The following is a 12926-nucleotide window of genomic DNA, read 5'->3' on the forward strand; positions in this document are numbered from 1 at the left end:
GAGGCCAGGAGACAGGGAAGAGCCGGGAGGAGAGACGAGGGGGCAGAGGGTTGCTACAGCAGTAACAACAGAGCGAGCATTTATTGAGCACCCAAGGTGCTCGGCACTTTCCTTCACTAACTCACTTTCTCCTTGCACATGGTTCTTTCCAGGGAGGGACCAGAATTATTCCCGTTTTACAGATGAGACAACTGAGGCCCAGAGAAGTGTAACTTTGGGAGGGCTGGAACTGATGCTCCATTCATGGGATAAAGGAAAGGCCAGGTTGGACTGGTTCTCAGGGGTTCAACCCAGCTAAATGGCAGCCCAGCCTAGGATACCTCCAGCGACGGGGGACTCACTACCTGAACTTCGCTCTCTGTGTTTAGCTGTGAGAGGTTTCTGCCCTGAGAACGTGGTGCTGATCTGACCCCCTTCGTGGAGGTGTGCTGTGGGGTTGTCTTAGCACCCAGCTTTTTGGCATTTAGAAGAAGCTGACTGTGAAGAAGGGAGGGCCCCATGCCCTCTTGCCTGCCCCTCAGCCTCCAAAGGGCTCCTCCCTGGACTGAGCCAGCCCTGAGGCCCAGCAGGGGACCCCTCCCTCTGGGGGCAGCTTCCTGCAGGGAAGTGATCTCAGTTTGGGGGCACCCAGACCCCAGTGGGAAGGAGGGCCCTGTGGGAGGTGGTCATGGGACTTCCTGTCAGGTGCAGGGTGTCTGGCTGCGGGCCTGTGACCGGAGGCTGGGCAGTGGGTTGAGCAGCCACTAGATGCCGGGCCCCAGTGAGGGACTTTACGGACTCCTCTACCAACGCAGAAATAGTCATAACACCAACAGTTCCCCATCAGAGAACACACTTCTCTGGCCCCGGTTCATGTCAGCTCATGTAATCCTCATGACAGCCTGAGCGGTTCAGGAAGATGCCCAAGGCTACGTGCGAGGCAGTGGTCTCCCCAGACCCCACACCTGGCTGCCTGGCTCCCAAATCTTTTCCCTTTACTGCTCTGCTCTACTCCCACTAGCCCATTTGCCAGAGAAGGAAACTGAGGCATGGAGGTTGGGCAAGGCACACGGCAGAGGCTCCAGCCTGCTATTTGACCTTCCAGAATAGAGGTCCTCTCCCTTAACCCCCACTGACTGTGTGCGTGGCCAACGCCCTCTGGCAGCAGCGGCAGCACCGGCTACAACCATCCCGATTTACCGAGTGCTTCGGCCGTGCCAGTTCCTCCGCGGGAGGGGGGGGATACGTGCGCCACCCAGCCCAGCCTCCACATCGGCCCGAGGGGTTTTAGTCCCCATCTGGAAGATGGGGAAGGTCAGGCTCCTTGAGATGGACGAGGAGGGGTGGCTGGGGCAGGGGCCTGGCTGGGGTTTGCACTGCAAGCTCTGGCCCCAGGGCGCCTCTCCCCCCACCCCACGCCCTGTGATCAATAATCCCGCAGCATTCTGTTTGCCTTCAAACTCTCCCAGGGGACTCGTCAGGCAGAGCCGTGGCCCATTAGTGGTTTCTGCACGTTTGAAGCTGGCCCAGGCTCCCCAGGGTCGGCTGGCAGCCAGGCCAGGGCAGTGGAGAGGAGTGGGGGAGGGGCAAGGAAGGCCGAGGGGCTGCCTGGCGCTGGGAGAGGCTGCCGCCTTCAAGCGGGGTTCGAAAGGCCCTTGTCCCGCAGGCTGTGGCAGCTGGCTCTCCCCCACTTTATGGGCTGCGTGTGAGGCTTCTGGGTCACCTGGCTTCTAGCACACCTGGGATCAGCCCCCCCCCCCCCCCCCCCCCGCCCTGCACAGCAGCAAGAGCTCCAAATGGAAATGAGGGGGTGGGGAACAGAAGGAACAGAGCCTCCAGCTCCTGGAGCCCTGTGTGGCCCTGAGCACCTGACCTGACTGCTCTGAGCCTCTCCTTCCTCATCTCTGAAATAGACATTGTAATAGTAGTAAACGCCCACCGAGGGCCTACTACGTGCCAGGTTCTGTTCTAAGTGCTTCAGTAAGCCAACTCTCAATCTACACAATGCTCTATAGAACCGCACCGTTGTCGTGGCATTGTACAAATGCTGCAGCACAGAGAGGTGAAGTGACTTGCCCCAAGTCACACAGCTACCAAGTTAGGAAGCCAGGATTTAACCCAGATGAATCTGAACGTCTGGCCACTTCCACCGCCACCACCCCGGTCCAAGCCACCATTACGGCTGGCCTCGGCGACTACAGTCGCCCCCATGTCCCAGCTCCCACCTCTGTACCCTGCAGTGCATTCCCACGTGGCAGCCAGAGCCAAACGCAAGTCTGACCACATCACTCCTCTGTTCAATACCTATCAGTAGCTGCCTAGTGCCCTTGGAATCAGTCTAAGCTCTTTGGCTCATTTCTGAGACCCATCACAAGCTGTCTGTGCAGCCTCACCCTCTAACTACACCAAACTTCTAGTTGTTTTCTGAACGCATTGTGCATGCCTGTGCCTCTGGGTATTCGCACACGCCGCTCCCTCTGTCACTCCATTCACCCACCCCACTCTCCTCCCTGCCGAGTAATTCTTCCTAAGTAATCTTCCTGGTTCAGCTCAAGCGCTCGCCTCTTGGAATTTTCTCTGCCATCCTTAGGGAGAATCACACCCTTCTTGGGGCTCCCATAGCACCTTGCCCCTGCAGGACCCTGTCAAAGCACATAGCTCACTACAATACTGAGGCCGTGTTCCCTCCAGCCCGGGAGCTTCTCAAAAGTTGGGCTGCTGGAATGTCCACAATAGCTAAATCGTGGAAGGAGCCGAGATGCCCTTCAACAGATGACTGGATTAAGAAGTTGTGGTCCATACATACAATGGAATATTACTCAGCTATCAGAAAGAACGAGTTCTCAACATTTGCTACAACATGGACGGCACTGGAGGAGATAATGCTAAGTGAAATAAGTCAAGCAGAGAAAGACAACTATCATATGATTTCCCTCATCTATGGAACATAAGAACTAGGATGATCGGTAGGGGAAGAAAGGGATAAAGAAAGGGGGGGTAATCAGAAGGGGGAATGAAACATGAGAGACTATGGACTATGAGAAACAAACTGAGGGCCTCAGAGGGGAGGGGGGTGGGGGTTGGGATAGACCGGTGATGGGTAGTAAGGAGGGCACGTATTGCATGGTGCACTGGGTGTTATACGCAACTAATGAATCATCGAGCTTTACATCGAAAACCGGGGATGTACTGTATGGTGACTAACATAATCTAATAAAAAATCATTAAAAAAAATATATATATATACCTAAACTCAAAAAAAAGAAAAAAAGTTGGGCTGCTGGGCACGTAGGGATAGGCCCTCGGAAAATGCTAGCTGGAGGAAGGAAGGACCAAATTAATGTGAGGGACCGAACTGAATGCTGCAAATGACCGGCCTGGAGACCTCAAGTTAGTGGTGGGTGTGAGCTTGTTTCTATCTGTGTGCTATTTACGTTTTTAAAAGTGACCAGCGTTTAAAAACTGGGGTTAGACTCACTCACGTCTGGATTTCAAAAATCTCAAAATATCCAAAAATGTGGCCACAGGGACTGGCCTCCTTGGCCACCATTGGCAGAAACTGAGCCACGGCCCCATGGGTTTGAGTATGTATTGGGCACCTGCTGTGTACCAAGCACTAGAGAACAACAGTTGAAAACCTTTGCCTTACTAGCCACTGCCCACACTTCTATTAGCTGCACAAGGCTCTGTACACATCTGCATTTTCAGCCTGAGGTCTCAGGATGGGGGAACTGGGTCCCAGAAAGAGGAGGGACTTGACCCAAATGCCCTAGAAATTAGAGGCAGATCTTGAACCCAGACCCCTTCTCTTACTTCCACAGTGTCAGGTGACTAACACCTTGGCATGAATGAACCCTCGTTGCCTAGAAGAGAGGAGCCTTTCTAGAAGGAGGGCCCCATAATGGTGTGATTTCAGGTAAACCGTATGCTTCCTCTGGCGTGTTCTGCTTGCAGTTGGAGGGAGAAGGGACAAAGGCCCAGCAGCGGCGGGGCACAGCCTGTCATCGGGAGGAGCGGTGGCCACGCTGAGGCTGCCTGCAGGACTGTCCTGGCCGCCAGGGCTGCCTCCTTTGATTGCCTGGTCCTTTGTTCCGCATTTCAGGACATTCAGCTCTGGGGCCCGGCGCCAGACTCCCTCCCATACCCCGTCATCGGCTGCTACTACTGCCCGGGCAGGTGAAGGTGGTGGCCTGGAGCAGCTCCAGAGCTACAGTGGGACGAGTCCAGAGAGGGAGAGGGGCTTTGCCGGGGTGGCAGAGCAAGGACACAGCCACGCGGGATCCAGAGGAGACCGAGCCCCCAAGCCGGTCACTCGTGGGGCCCCGGGGTGAGGAACAGCCCCACACCCTGGGATCTCCTTGGTGCCTGGCCTCCTGTGTCACACCAGATAGAAGGGCCTTGAAGGCGGGGTTTGTCTGTCCTGTTCACTGTTGCATCCTCAGGGCCTAGGACAGTGCCTGGCACATAGTAGGTTCTCATTCCATTCCTGCTGCCTGAATGGAGGAATTAATACTGACCACAATCCCATGCGATAGGTACTGTTGCTGGGCGCACATCACAGCGGAGGAAGGGAGGCTCAAGGAGGGAGTGTGGTTTTACCCAAAGTCACAAGCCCGCTCCCCTCCCCCCACCAATACCAGATTGCTGCTGGGAAGGGAACCTGGAACCTGGACCTCACCAGCAAGGCTCCCTGAGGCAGCCAGATCCAGGTTTGGGGCCCCATGTCCTCAGCGGGTATCAGCCAGGGGCAGCCGGGGGCTGCTGGGAGTGTCTGTGTCAATCAGGAGGCTGTGTGGGCTTCGGGGTGGAGGGATGACTGTCTTGGGGCCTGGAGGCTGTCCTGGGGGTGGCTACCCTGGGGTGTGATGTAGGAGTTAATGGAAAGAGGGAGGCCCCAGAGACATGGATGTTGCTGGACGGGAGCCAGGGAGGGCCCTGGGCTCCCTCCACACCCTGAGAACTCCACACTGGGGAGGGGAACTAGGGACCCCATCACCCATGGCCTGAATGGGCACCATTACTGTGACCAGTCCTGCCCCATCACCTCTCCACCCTGAACCCACCTCATTACCCTCCAGTCACGTGTTCTATCACCTCCCCATTAGAACTCCCATGCCTCCTCCTTCACTTCGAATCATCTTTCCACCCTCCATCACCACCCCCATGAAACCCTTATTATCTCCATCTCCTCCCCACGACAGCCACGATTGCCCTCCCTGACCCCATTGTCTTTATCATGCCCAGACTCCACCTTACTGGTATTGGCGCTGATCAGTCCCTGTCCGCTCCCCCACCACAATGCTCATCACCTCCCTCACCTCTGGGTCAGACTCCACAGCTCCCTCTGAAGGAGGAGCCTGGGGGGTTGGGAGAAGGCAAGGAAGGATGCAGAGGGGCAGGGGACAGGAGAGGAGAGGGAAAGAGCTGGCTGTGAGGAGGATCTGACCCAGGATCCCCCCCAAGCCCCATCCCCCCCTCCACAGGCACGGGCAGGGTGCTGGCAGCGCTGTCCAAGGTGCTGGGGCTGCCAGGCCTGGCACAGGGTGGGTGCCACAGACCTGGATCTAAATGTCCCACCCATCTCTTCCTAGTTCAGTCTCCCCACCCTCTGAGCCTCAGCTTTGCTGTGTGGAAAATGGGGTGATGCCTACTGGCTGGGTGGAGGGAACCCACTGGGCTGTAAGGACGTGTCTGCATAAGCCCCCACCCAGCCTGCTTCAGCTCTGGCTTCCAAGGGCCTGTGATTAACAAGGCTGGTCCTGCGGCATGGCTCTGGGTCCCCTGGGGCCTGCCCACTAAAGGGCAGCAGCTGGCAGCCTGTGATGCCCAGTGGGACCCGAGAGGCCTCCCTTACCCCCTCCCCTCTTCTGTCACAGCCTCCCTCTTCCACCTGGGCCTGAGGTCTCCTCAAGGACCTTGCTGATGCTGTCCTCCACCTGGAAGCATTCTTCAAACCATACAGACTCTTGGAGGACTTGTCCTCCCGGAAGTCCTCTCTCAGAGCCCCCAGGCTCACACCGCCCGCATTACCGGGCTGAAGGCAGCCTGCACCTCTCCTGTGGAGCACTGACATCTTTTTCCGACTCGAGCATCAGTGATAACTATATGCAAAGTAATATTCTTCGTGCTTCTACCTGTATTATCTCATTTAATCCTCATGCCACCCCTCTTGGGTAGGGACTATTGTCATTCCCACTTTACCCAGGGGGGAACAGAGGCTACCAGAGGTTAGGGGGTTTGCCCACGGTCACACAGCCAGCCAAGGGCCAAGCTAGAGTTCGGCTCTGTATCTGACTCAGGGGGTTCAACTGCTATTCCCATGCTATGTATCTGCCTTGGCCTTCACGAGACTCTGAAATCAGTCTGGCAAGGGCCCTGTCCCTCTCTCTGAGTCCCCAGGACCCAGCCCAGAGCCTGTTACTGAGCAGACATCACTGAACTGTCAGATAAAAGTAAAGATGAGTTTCTGTTTTCAGAAGAGGCTCCTGGAGCCGGGAAAGCATCCAGAGGCCAAAGGGGTGGGTCTGTCATGGTGGAAATGGAGGCAGTGTCACAGGTGGTAGTGGGAGACAGCCATGAATAGATGCATTGGACCTGCTGCCACCATGGGACCGACGCTTCCCCGCCCAAACACACATCGTCCTTCTTGCCTCTGCAGCCAAGTGGCGGGAGCCTCCCAGACTGGCTGGGAGAGGGTCCCAAGAGGTCCTGTAACTAGGGAGCTGGTTCCGGAGGTCTCTTGTGTTGCACAGGCCATTCCTGCCTTGGAATAGATCCTGACAACAAGCCCCAACAGAGCTCTCAAGGGAGAAGGGGGAGGGGACTCTCTCAGCCCAGCATTGAATGTCACCTTGTTCTCTATCCCCAAGATCTGTCTGAGAGGCCTGGATTCCGACTTGGGGCTGAATGGCTGTGTGACTTTGGGCAAGTCACTCACTCTCTCTGGGCCTCAGTCTCTCCATCTGTAACAATGGCCTGCCTAGGAGTCTAAATTCTGGCGGTGCTTTCCCTGGTGATGGCCGCTCCCCTCTCTTGTTTCCAACAGTCTAAGCATGTCCTCAGACAGGACATTCCCATAACGGCAGTGACCAGGGCTGAGCGGAGTCCGAGCTTCCCAAGAATGAATGATGGAGGCTTGGGAAACTGAAACCAGCCGCCCCCTGTCACTCCAGCCCTACGGTTTGGAGAGCTGGTGCAGCCGTGCTTCGAGCTTGGAGGACAGCAGCTGTGGGTAGTCCCCAGCCTGGCCTCTCCAAGCCTCAGCTGTCCCATCTACAGAATGAGAAGAAGGCTGCCATTAAGTCCCCCTAGCAGCAGAGGGAGAGGAGAATGGGCGGTACCAATCAGTCAGAAAGGTTGCCCGTCCTGTCCCAGCCAGGTGAGTCCAGGCAGGAAGCTGGGAGTTGCCTGGGAAGTGGCCAAGTCACATCACTGTCCAGCTGTGGGGACCAGGTGGAAAATCCTGGGTCTGGGTGAAGCCCTCAGAAGCCACCAGCCCAGTGGTAGGGTGGGGGACAGTTCCCTTCAGGGAGGCAGAATGCAGTTCCCACGTTACTTCCCCACTGCTAGTGGGAGCCAGCCCCTCCCCCCAAGGCCACCATGACTCTCGGGTCCACGTCTGCCACCAGTTGCTGCAAACCCGTTGACCTGGGTTTCCCATTCGTGAAATCTTGATTTGCCCCTGGTAGGGGCAGCTCAAGACCAAGGACGATGAGGAAAGCTTTGGGGAAACAGCAAGAAGGAGACCATGATATTGCAGAACACAGGCCTGTGAAGGGGCACCTGCCTTATCCCTCGCCTACCCCTGGCTCTCCCTTCCAGCCGTGTGCCTGGGACACCACTGTGAGGAGCTAACATCACGTGGCCCAGGGTCACAGCAGTCCCCCTCCATGCGGGGTCTGGACCTACAGAGCTTCAAAGGGAACCTCGCCTCCTACGGGGAGTGATGAAAACAGCCCAGCAGGGAAGAGGTGAGCGGGCACCGGCTGAACAAACAGAAGCCCCCAAGGGACGGGGCCTGGCCTCTCTCCTGCGGTCCAAGGCTGACACCCAGGCTTCCTTCCGCTGGCTGTGCGACAGACCCATAGAGAGGGCATTCGTGTGTCTGTGGCATCCAAGCGGGCTGGTGCCGTGTGCGTGGACGCACACACGTGGGCACCGTGGCGCCCCCCACGAGGTGTGGAGTTCAGTATATGCTGTGTCCGGGTGGGCCGGGCTGTCTTACCCCAGGGGCAGATTAAGAACGCGAGAGTAGGGGTCGGTGAACTGTAGCCTGCGGGCCAAATCCGCCCACTGCCTGCTTTTGCACAGCCCAGGAGCTAAGAGTGGCTTTTCCATTTTTAAATAGTTGGAAAGAAAAGAATATTTCATGACTTGTGAACATTCTACAAATTCAAATTTTAGTGTCCACAACTAGTCTTCTTAGAACATGGCCACATTTGTTCATTTGCTTCCTATCTTTGGCTGCTTTTACACCACAAAGGCAGGGGCGAGCACTTACAACAGAGACAGTATGGCCCACAAAGGCTAAGATATTTACTATCTGACCTTATCAGAAAGTCTGTCAGCTCCAGCGTTTGGGTACTAACGAAGCTGGGGCTCACTGCTACTTCCCCCCAAACCAAGTTCAAGTTCAGCTTCAGTGAACTTATCAAGAATTTTACAATTAGAAAATCTAGATAGGAGCTGTGTCTATTTCAGTACATATATGAGAGCTTTGGGTTTTCTAACTATATTGGTGTGTGTGTGTGTGACAGAGAGAGAGAGAACCACAATCTTTTCAAGACTGAGCACTTCCTACCCATTTCTTGTGCATTCATAGTGTTTAGTACACACTAGGCACATGGTGGGTGATCAGTTAACGTTTGTGGGATAAAATAATAGGCTTGGTTCTCTCCATCAACCCAACAACCCTGCTAGCAAGGTGATACTCTCGTTCATTTCATAAATGTGGAAACTGAGGCGTGGAGAGCTAAGGACGCCTGCTTGAGGCTCTCCCCTGGACCATTACCAGTGAGAACAAGATGTCCTTTCCTGACATTGTCTTACTTCTGGGAGAGGCAGGGGGCACACGATAACATGTCTGGTGGGGAGGCATCGAGCCCCTCCCTCGAAAAGTTTTCCACAACCAAGGTGCCCCACCCTCCACCCCATAGGTTTCCCGGCTTCCTCCTTCATGGGGGGTCTTGGCAGCCTCCCATGAGCCTGTTGAGGGATAAATGGTTTTTTCCCTTTTCCGGCAAACGGGGCAGGTGTGGGTGAACAGCTCTGGGGATGAGGTGCATGGAAGTCACTGAAACTGAACTTCTGGGGGATTCAGTGAGGCTGAACCATTAAAGGGGTACCTTTGGGACTAAGGGGACTGCCGAAGCGGGGAATGGAGGCAGTTTGGGGAGCTGGGAGCCCAAGTGGGGAAGCTGGGAATAGAGAAGTGGCCCAAAAGAGGGGATCAAAGACCGAGTGGTCAACTTGGCTAGCTTGGGGGTGGAGGGAGCTATCCCTGCCTCTAAGGGCCACCCTCCAAGCCAGGCCCTGGAAAATGTCCGCACCCAGTGCTAGCTCTGAGCCTGCAGAGAGCCGAACACCAAGTCAAAGAGAAAACCCACCTCCTCCTGATGTCCAACCTCTGCCCTGCACCAGACAAGGGTCTGGGGATAAACCAGGCGAATAGGGCAGGCAACGCCTAGCATTTCTCACTTCTCTATCAGGACTCAGCGCCTCTCTGGGAGAATGGGCAGGAGGTTCAATGGTGATTTTCTCTACTGTCTGGAGAAAATTCAAAGCCCTTTTCATGGCTGTCCAGCCCCTGCTCCAACCTTGTCTTGCGCCACCTTCTCACCACACTCTACACTCAGTGGACTTGAATGTACTCTGCTCCTTCCTACCACAGGGCCTTTGCACTGGCTGTTCCCGCTGCCTGGAACACTGCTCCCTTCAATCATTCTTCAGATTTCTGCTCAAACATCTCTTCCTCGGATTAATCTTCTGTCACCATCCCTACCCCAGGCTTATTTCATGTTCTCAGACCTGCAACTGATTATCTGTACATTATGTGTTTGCTTGCTCCCTGGGACCTCCAGTGTAGGTCCTCTCGTGCAGGTCCTCCAGTGAACCTCTATTCAGGACTCTGTCAGTCTTGCATCATGCATTTTCTCTAGTGCTTCGCACAGGGTCTGACACACAGCGAGGTCAATAAGTGATTGTATGGTAGTATGAATGGATGCCTGGCACCGCCACTGGCTGCAGTCAAGGCCCAGAGTTATGGGAACAGATGGACTAAAACCACGTATTATGAATTCATCTGTGTTTCCACACTTGGTGACCACACTGTAGGCACCAAGCAATGTTCTAGAGCATAGCTATCCACTAGAGCTTTCTGTGATAATGGCAATGTTTGGATCATGCTGTCCAATATGGTAGCCATGAGACACACGTGGCTGTTGAGCACTTGAAATGGGGCTAATGGGACTGAGGGGCTGAATCTTAAAGCTTATTTAATTTTAATCAATGTGAATTTAAATAGTCACATGTAGGGGCGCCTGGGTGGCTCAGTCATTAAGCATCTGCCTTCAGCTCAGGGCGTGATCCCGGCGTTATGGGATCGAGCCCCACATCAGGTTCCTCACTATGAGCCTGCTTCTTCCTCTCCCACTCCCCCTGCTTGTGTTCCCTCTCTCGCTGGCTGTCTCTCTCTCTGTCAGGTAAATAAATAAAATCTTTTAAAAATAAATAAATAAATAGCCACACGTAGTTGGTGGCTACCGTACTGTACGGTTCTAGAGAGCAGGGAAGGGTCCCACTATCTCCAAGGCTGTTACGTGCAGTTCTGTCAACCAGGGATTTGCAAACCTCCGTCAGCTGGTCCTTGGGGTCAAACATGCCAAGGGTTCTTTGGCAGCTTGCTTGAGGCAGGCACTCGCCATCCCCCACTGCCCCCCAAGCTTGTCAGAGACCACCAAGCAACAATGACTCAGAGAGATCTCCACAGCGATGGCACGTTTCCAGAACATGAATGCTGAGAGTGGACCTCACCATCTTTATCACCATCATCACCTATCACACAGCCACCAAGACCGCCACCAACCTCATTCTCTCCGTCATTACTGCCCCATCACAATCCCCCCCAAGACAACCACCAACACTACCATCAATGCCATCACCACCAATTCCACAGTCAACACTACCATTGGCAACACCACCAACAGTCTCCATCATTGCCACCCCACCCCCACCATCAGCACCACCACCCCTCCCCCCATCACACCGTCCCAATGCCACCAGCACCTGGAGCCAGTGCAGGAAACCAGGTCAAGAGCATTGGCTCTGGAATTCAATCACCTGGGCTAAATCCCAGCTCCGAGTTTAAATCACTCAGTTTCTATGAGACTCAGTTTCTTTATCTGTAAAATGGGACTATATAATAATCATAATAATTATACGATAAGACTTAGTGTCTGTGACCTTTGGAAAAGGATCAAGTGAGGAAGCACATGGAAAGCCCTCTTCCTGGGTGCTGATGCTTTTCTCGGTCCTGTGCTCGGTGAGCACAATTTTATTTAATCCTCACACAGCTGTGGGAAACATTGATCCACCAGTTTTACAGATGAGGAAGCTGAGGCTAAGAGAGGTGATGTGACTCGCCCAAGGCCCTACAACTAATACGTGAGGCTGGACTGGAACCCAAGTCTTCAGCTGGACCAGGCTAGGCTGTCCCTTTTTTGGATCAGCAGACCAGCCTTCCAGCAGTTTCAGTCTCCCCTCCTCGGGGAGGCTGCCGGGATCCTAGCCTCCCACCACGAAGGTGGTGATGGCAGTGCTGTCTCAGTCTCCTCCTGGCTGGACAGGTGGGGTGGGGGCCGTGTGCTCACCTGTGTCCTGGCGAAACTGGTGCATGGACTGCAGGTCGATGATGTAGGGCACCAGCTGGGCGTCCACCTGCCCCAGGACCACGGAACCGCGGGCGTCCTCCTTGAGCACGTTCTCGATGTGGTGGCACACGGTGGCCGTGTAAGGCCGCCAGCGGCTGTGCTCATTTAGCCACTCCCACACCACCACCCGGGCCACATTCTGCGGTGGGAAGCCCAGCCCGTTCACCGGCATCATCACACCCTGGCCTGGCCTTGACATGGCCGCTGCTGCAGCCTCAGGGGCCAGGACCCCACTGGGACGGGCCCAGCTCCTCCTGGGCTTGGGGGCAGGCAGGGAACTTCCTCTCTCCCCAGGGGGGGCAGCAAGAGCCAACCGGCCTCCTTTCTAACTCGGGGCCTCTCTGAGGCCCAGAGGCCCCGGTGAAAGGAGTGTGGGGTGCTGCTCCAGGCTCCGAGGACCCCTTCCCCCCGCTGTCTCAGATAAAGGTGCCGCTCTGGAAAGCAAGTGTCTTTTTTGTGATGGGGAAAGCGATTCTAAATTCCTTGGCTCCCTCGGCTCAGGAAAGGGAGTGAGGCAGCCGCCCCTACTCTAGGTCCAGTCTCTTCCCTGCTGGTCTCCAGTCACTTCTTCCCAGCCGGCCACGCAGGGCCTGTCACCCAGGAGGCCCGGGCCAGGCTGCTGCTGGCTCTGCGGCGTCCGGACGGCCCTCTGCGTTCCCAACTGCGTCCCAGACCCTGCGCCTGGGTCCAGTGGGGCTGCTCGCCTGGTCTCGGGTCCGCCCCTCCGACGGCGCCTGCCGAAGGGGGCGTCCCAGTCTCCCTAATTCCTGCTCCACACGGCGTCCTGGTAGGCCTGGGTGGCTGAAGAACGCACTGGGGAGGGTGCGCCGCGTACCCCTGGCCCGCCGGCCGGGCTGCGGCTCCGGAGCTGGGCGGAGGGGACGAGGGGGGCGGGGGCCCGTGGGCACGCCCCACCCCACTCGTGCTCGCGACCTGCCGGGAGACAAGAAGGGGAGAGGGCCCTTTAAGAGGAGAGCGGTGTACCCCCTCCCCCTTCCCGGGAGAGCGATCGGTTGAGAA

General features: G+C 55.9%; 1 protein-coding gene across 2 annotated transcripts in view; it reads right to left on the reverse strand.

Annotated features, from left to right (window-relative positions):
• DTX1 (deltex E3 ubiquitin ligase 1) overlaps positions 1 to 12926 on the reverse strand; it is a 50787-nt gene that overhangs the window by 22121 nt on the left and 15740 nt on the right. For both annotated transcript variants that reach the window (XM_057306048.1, XM_026514912.4), the window contains exon 2: positions 11847 to 12839. In XM_057306048.1, the coding sequence (XP_057162031.1) occupies positions 11847 to 12105 (259 nt within the window). In that variant the 5' untranslated portion in view covers positions 12106 to 12839. The remainder of the gene's footprint in view (positions 1 to 11846; positions 12840 to 12926) is intronic.

The sequence above is a fragment of the Ursus arctos genome, unplaced genomic scaffold (assembly GCF_023065955.2).
Source record: "Ursus arctos isolate Adak ecotype North America unplaced genomic scaffold, UrsArc2.0 scaffold_34, whole genome shotgun sequence".
Lineage (NCBI taxonomy): Eukaryota > Metazoa > Chordata > Mammalia > Carnivora > Ursidae > Ursus > Ursus arctos.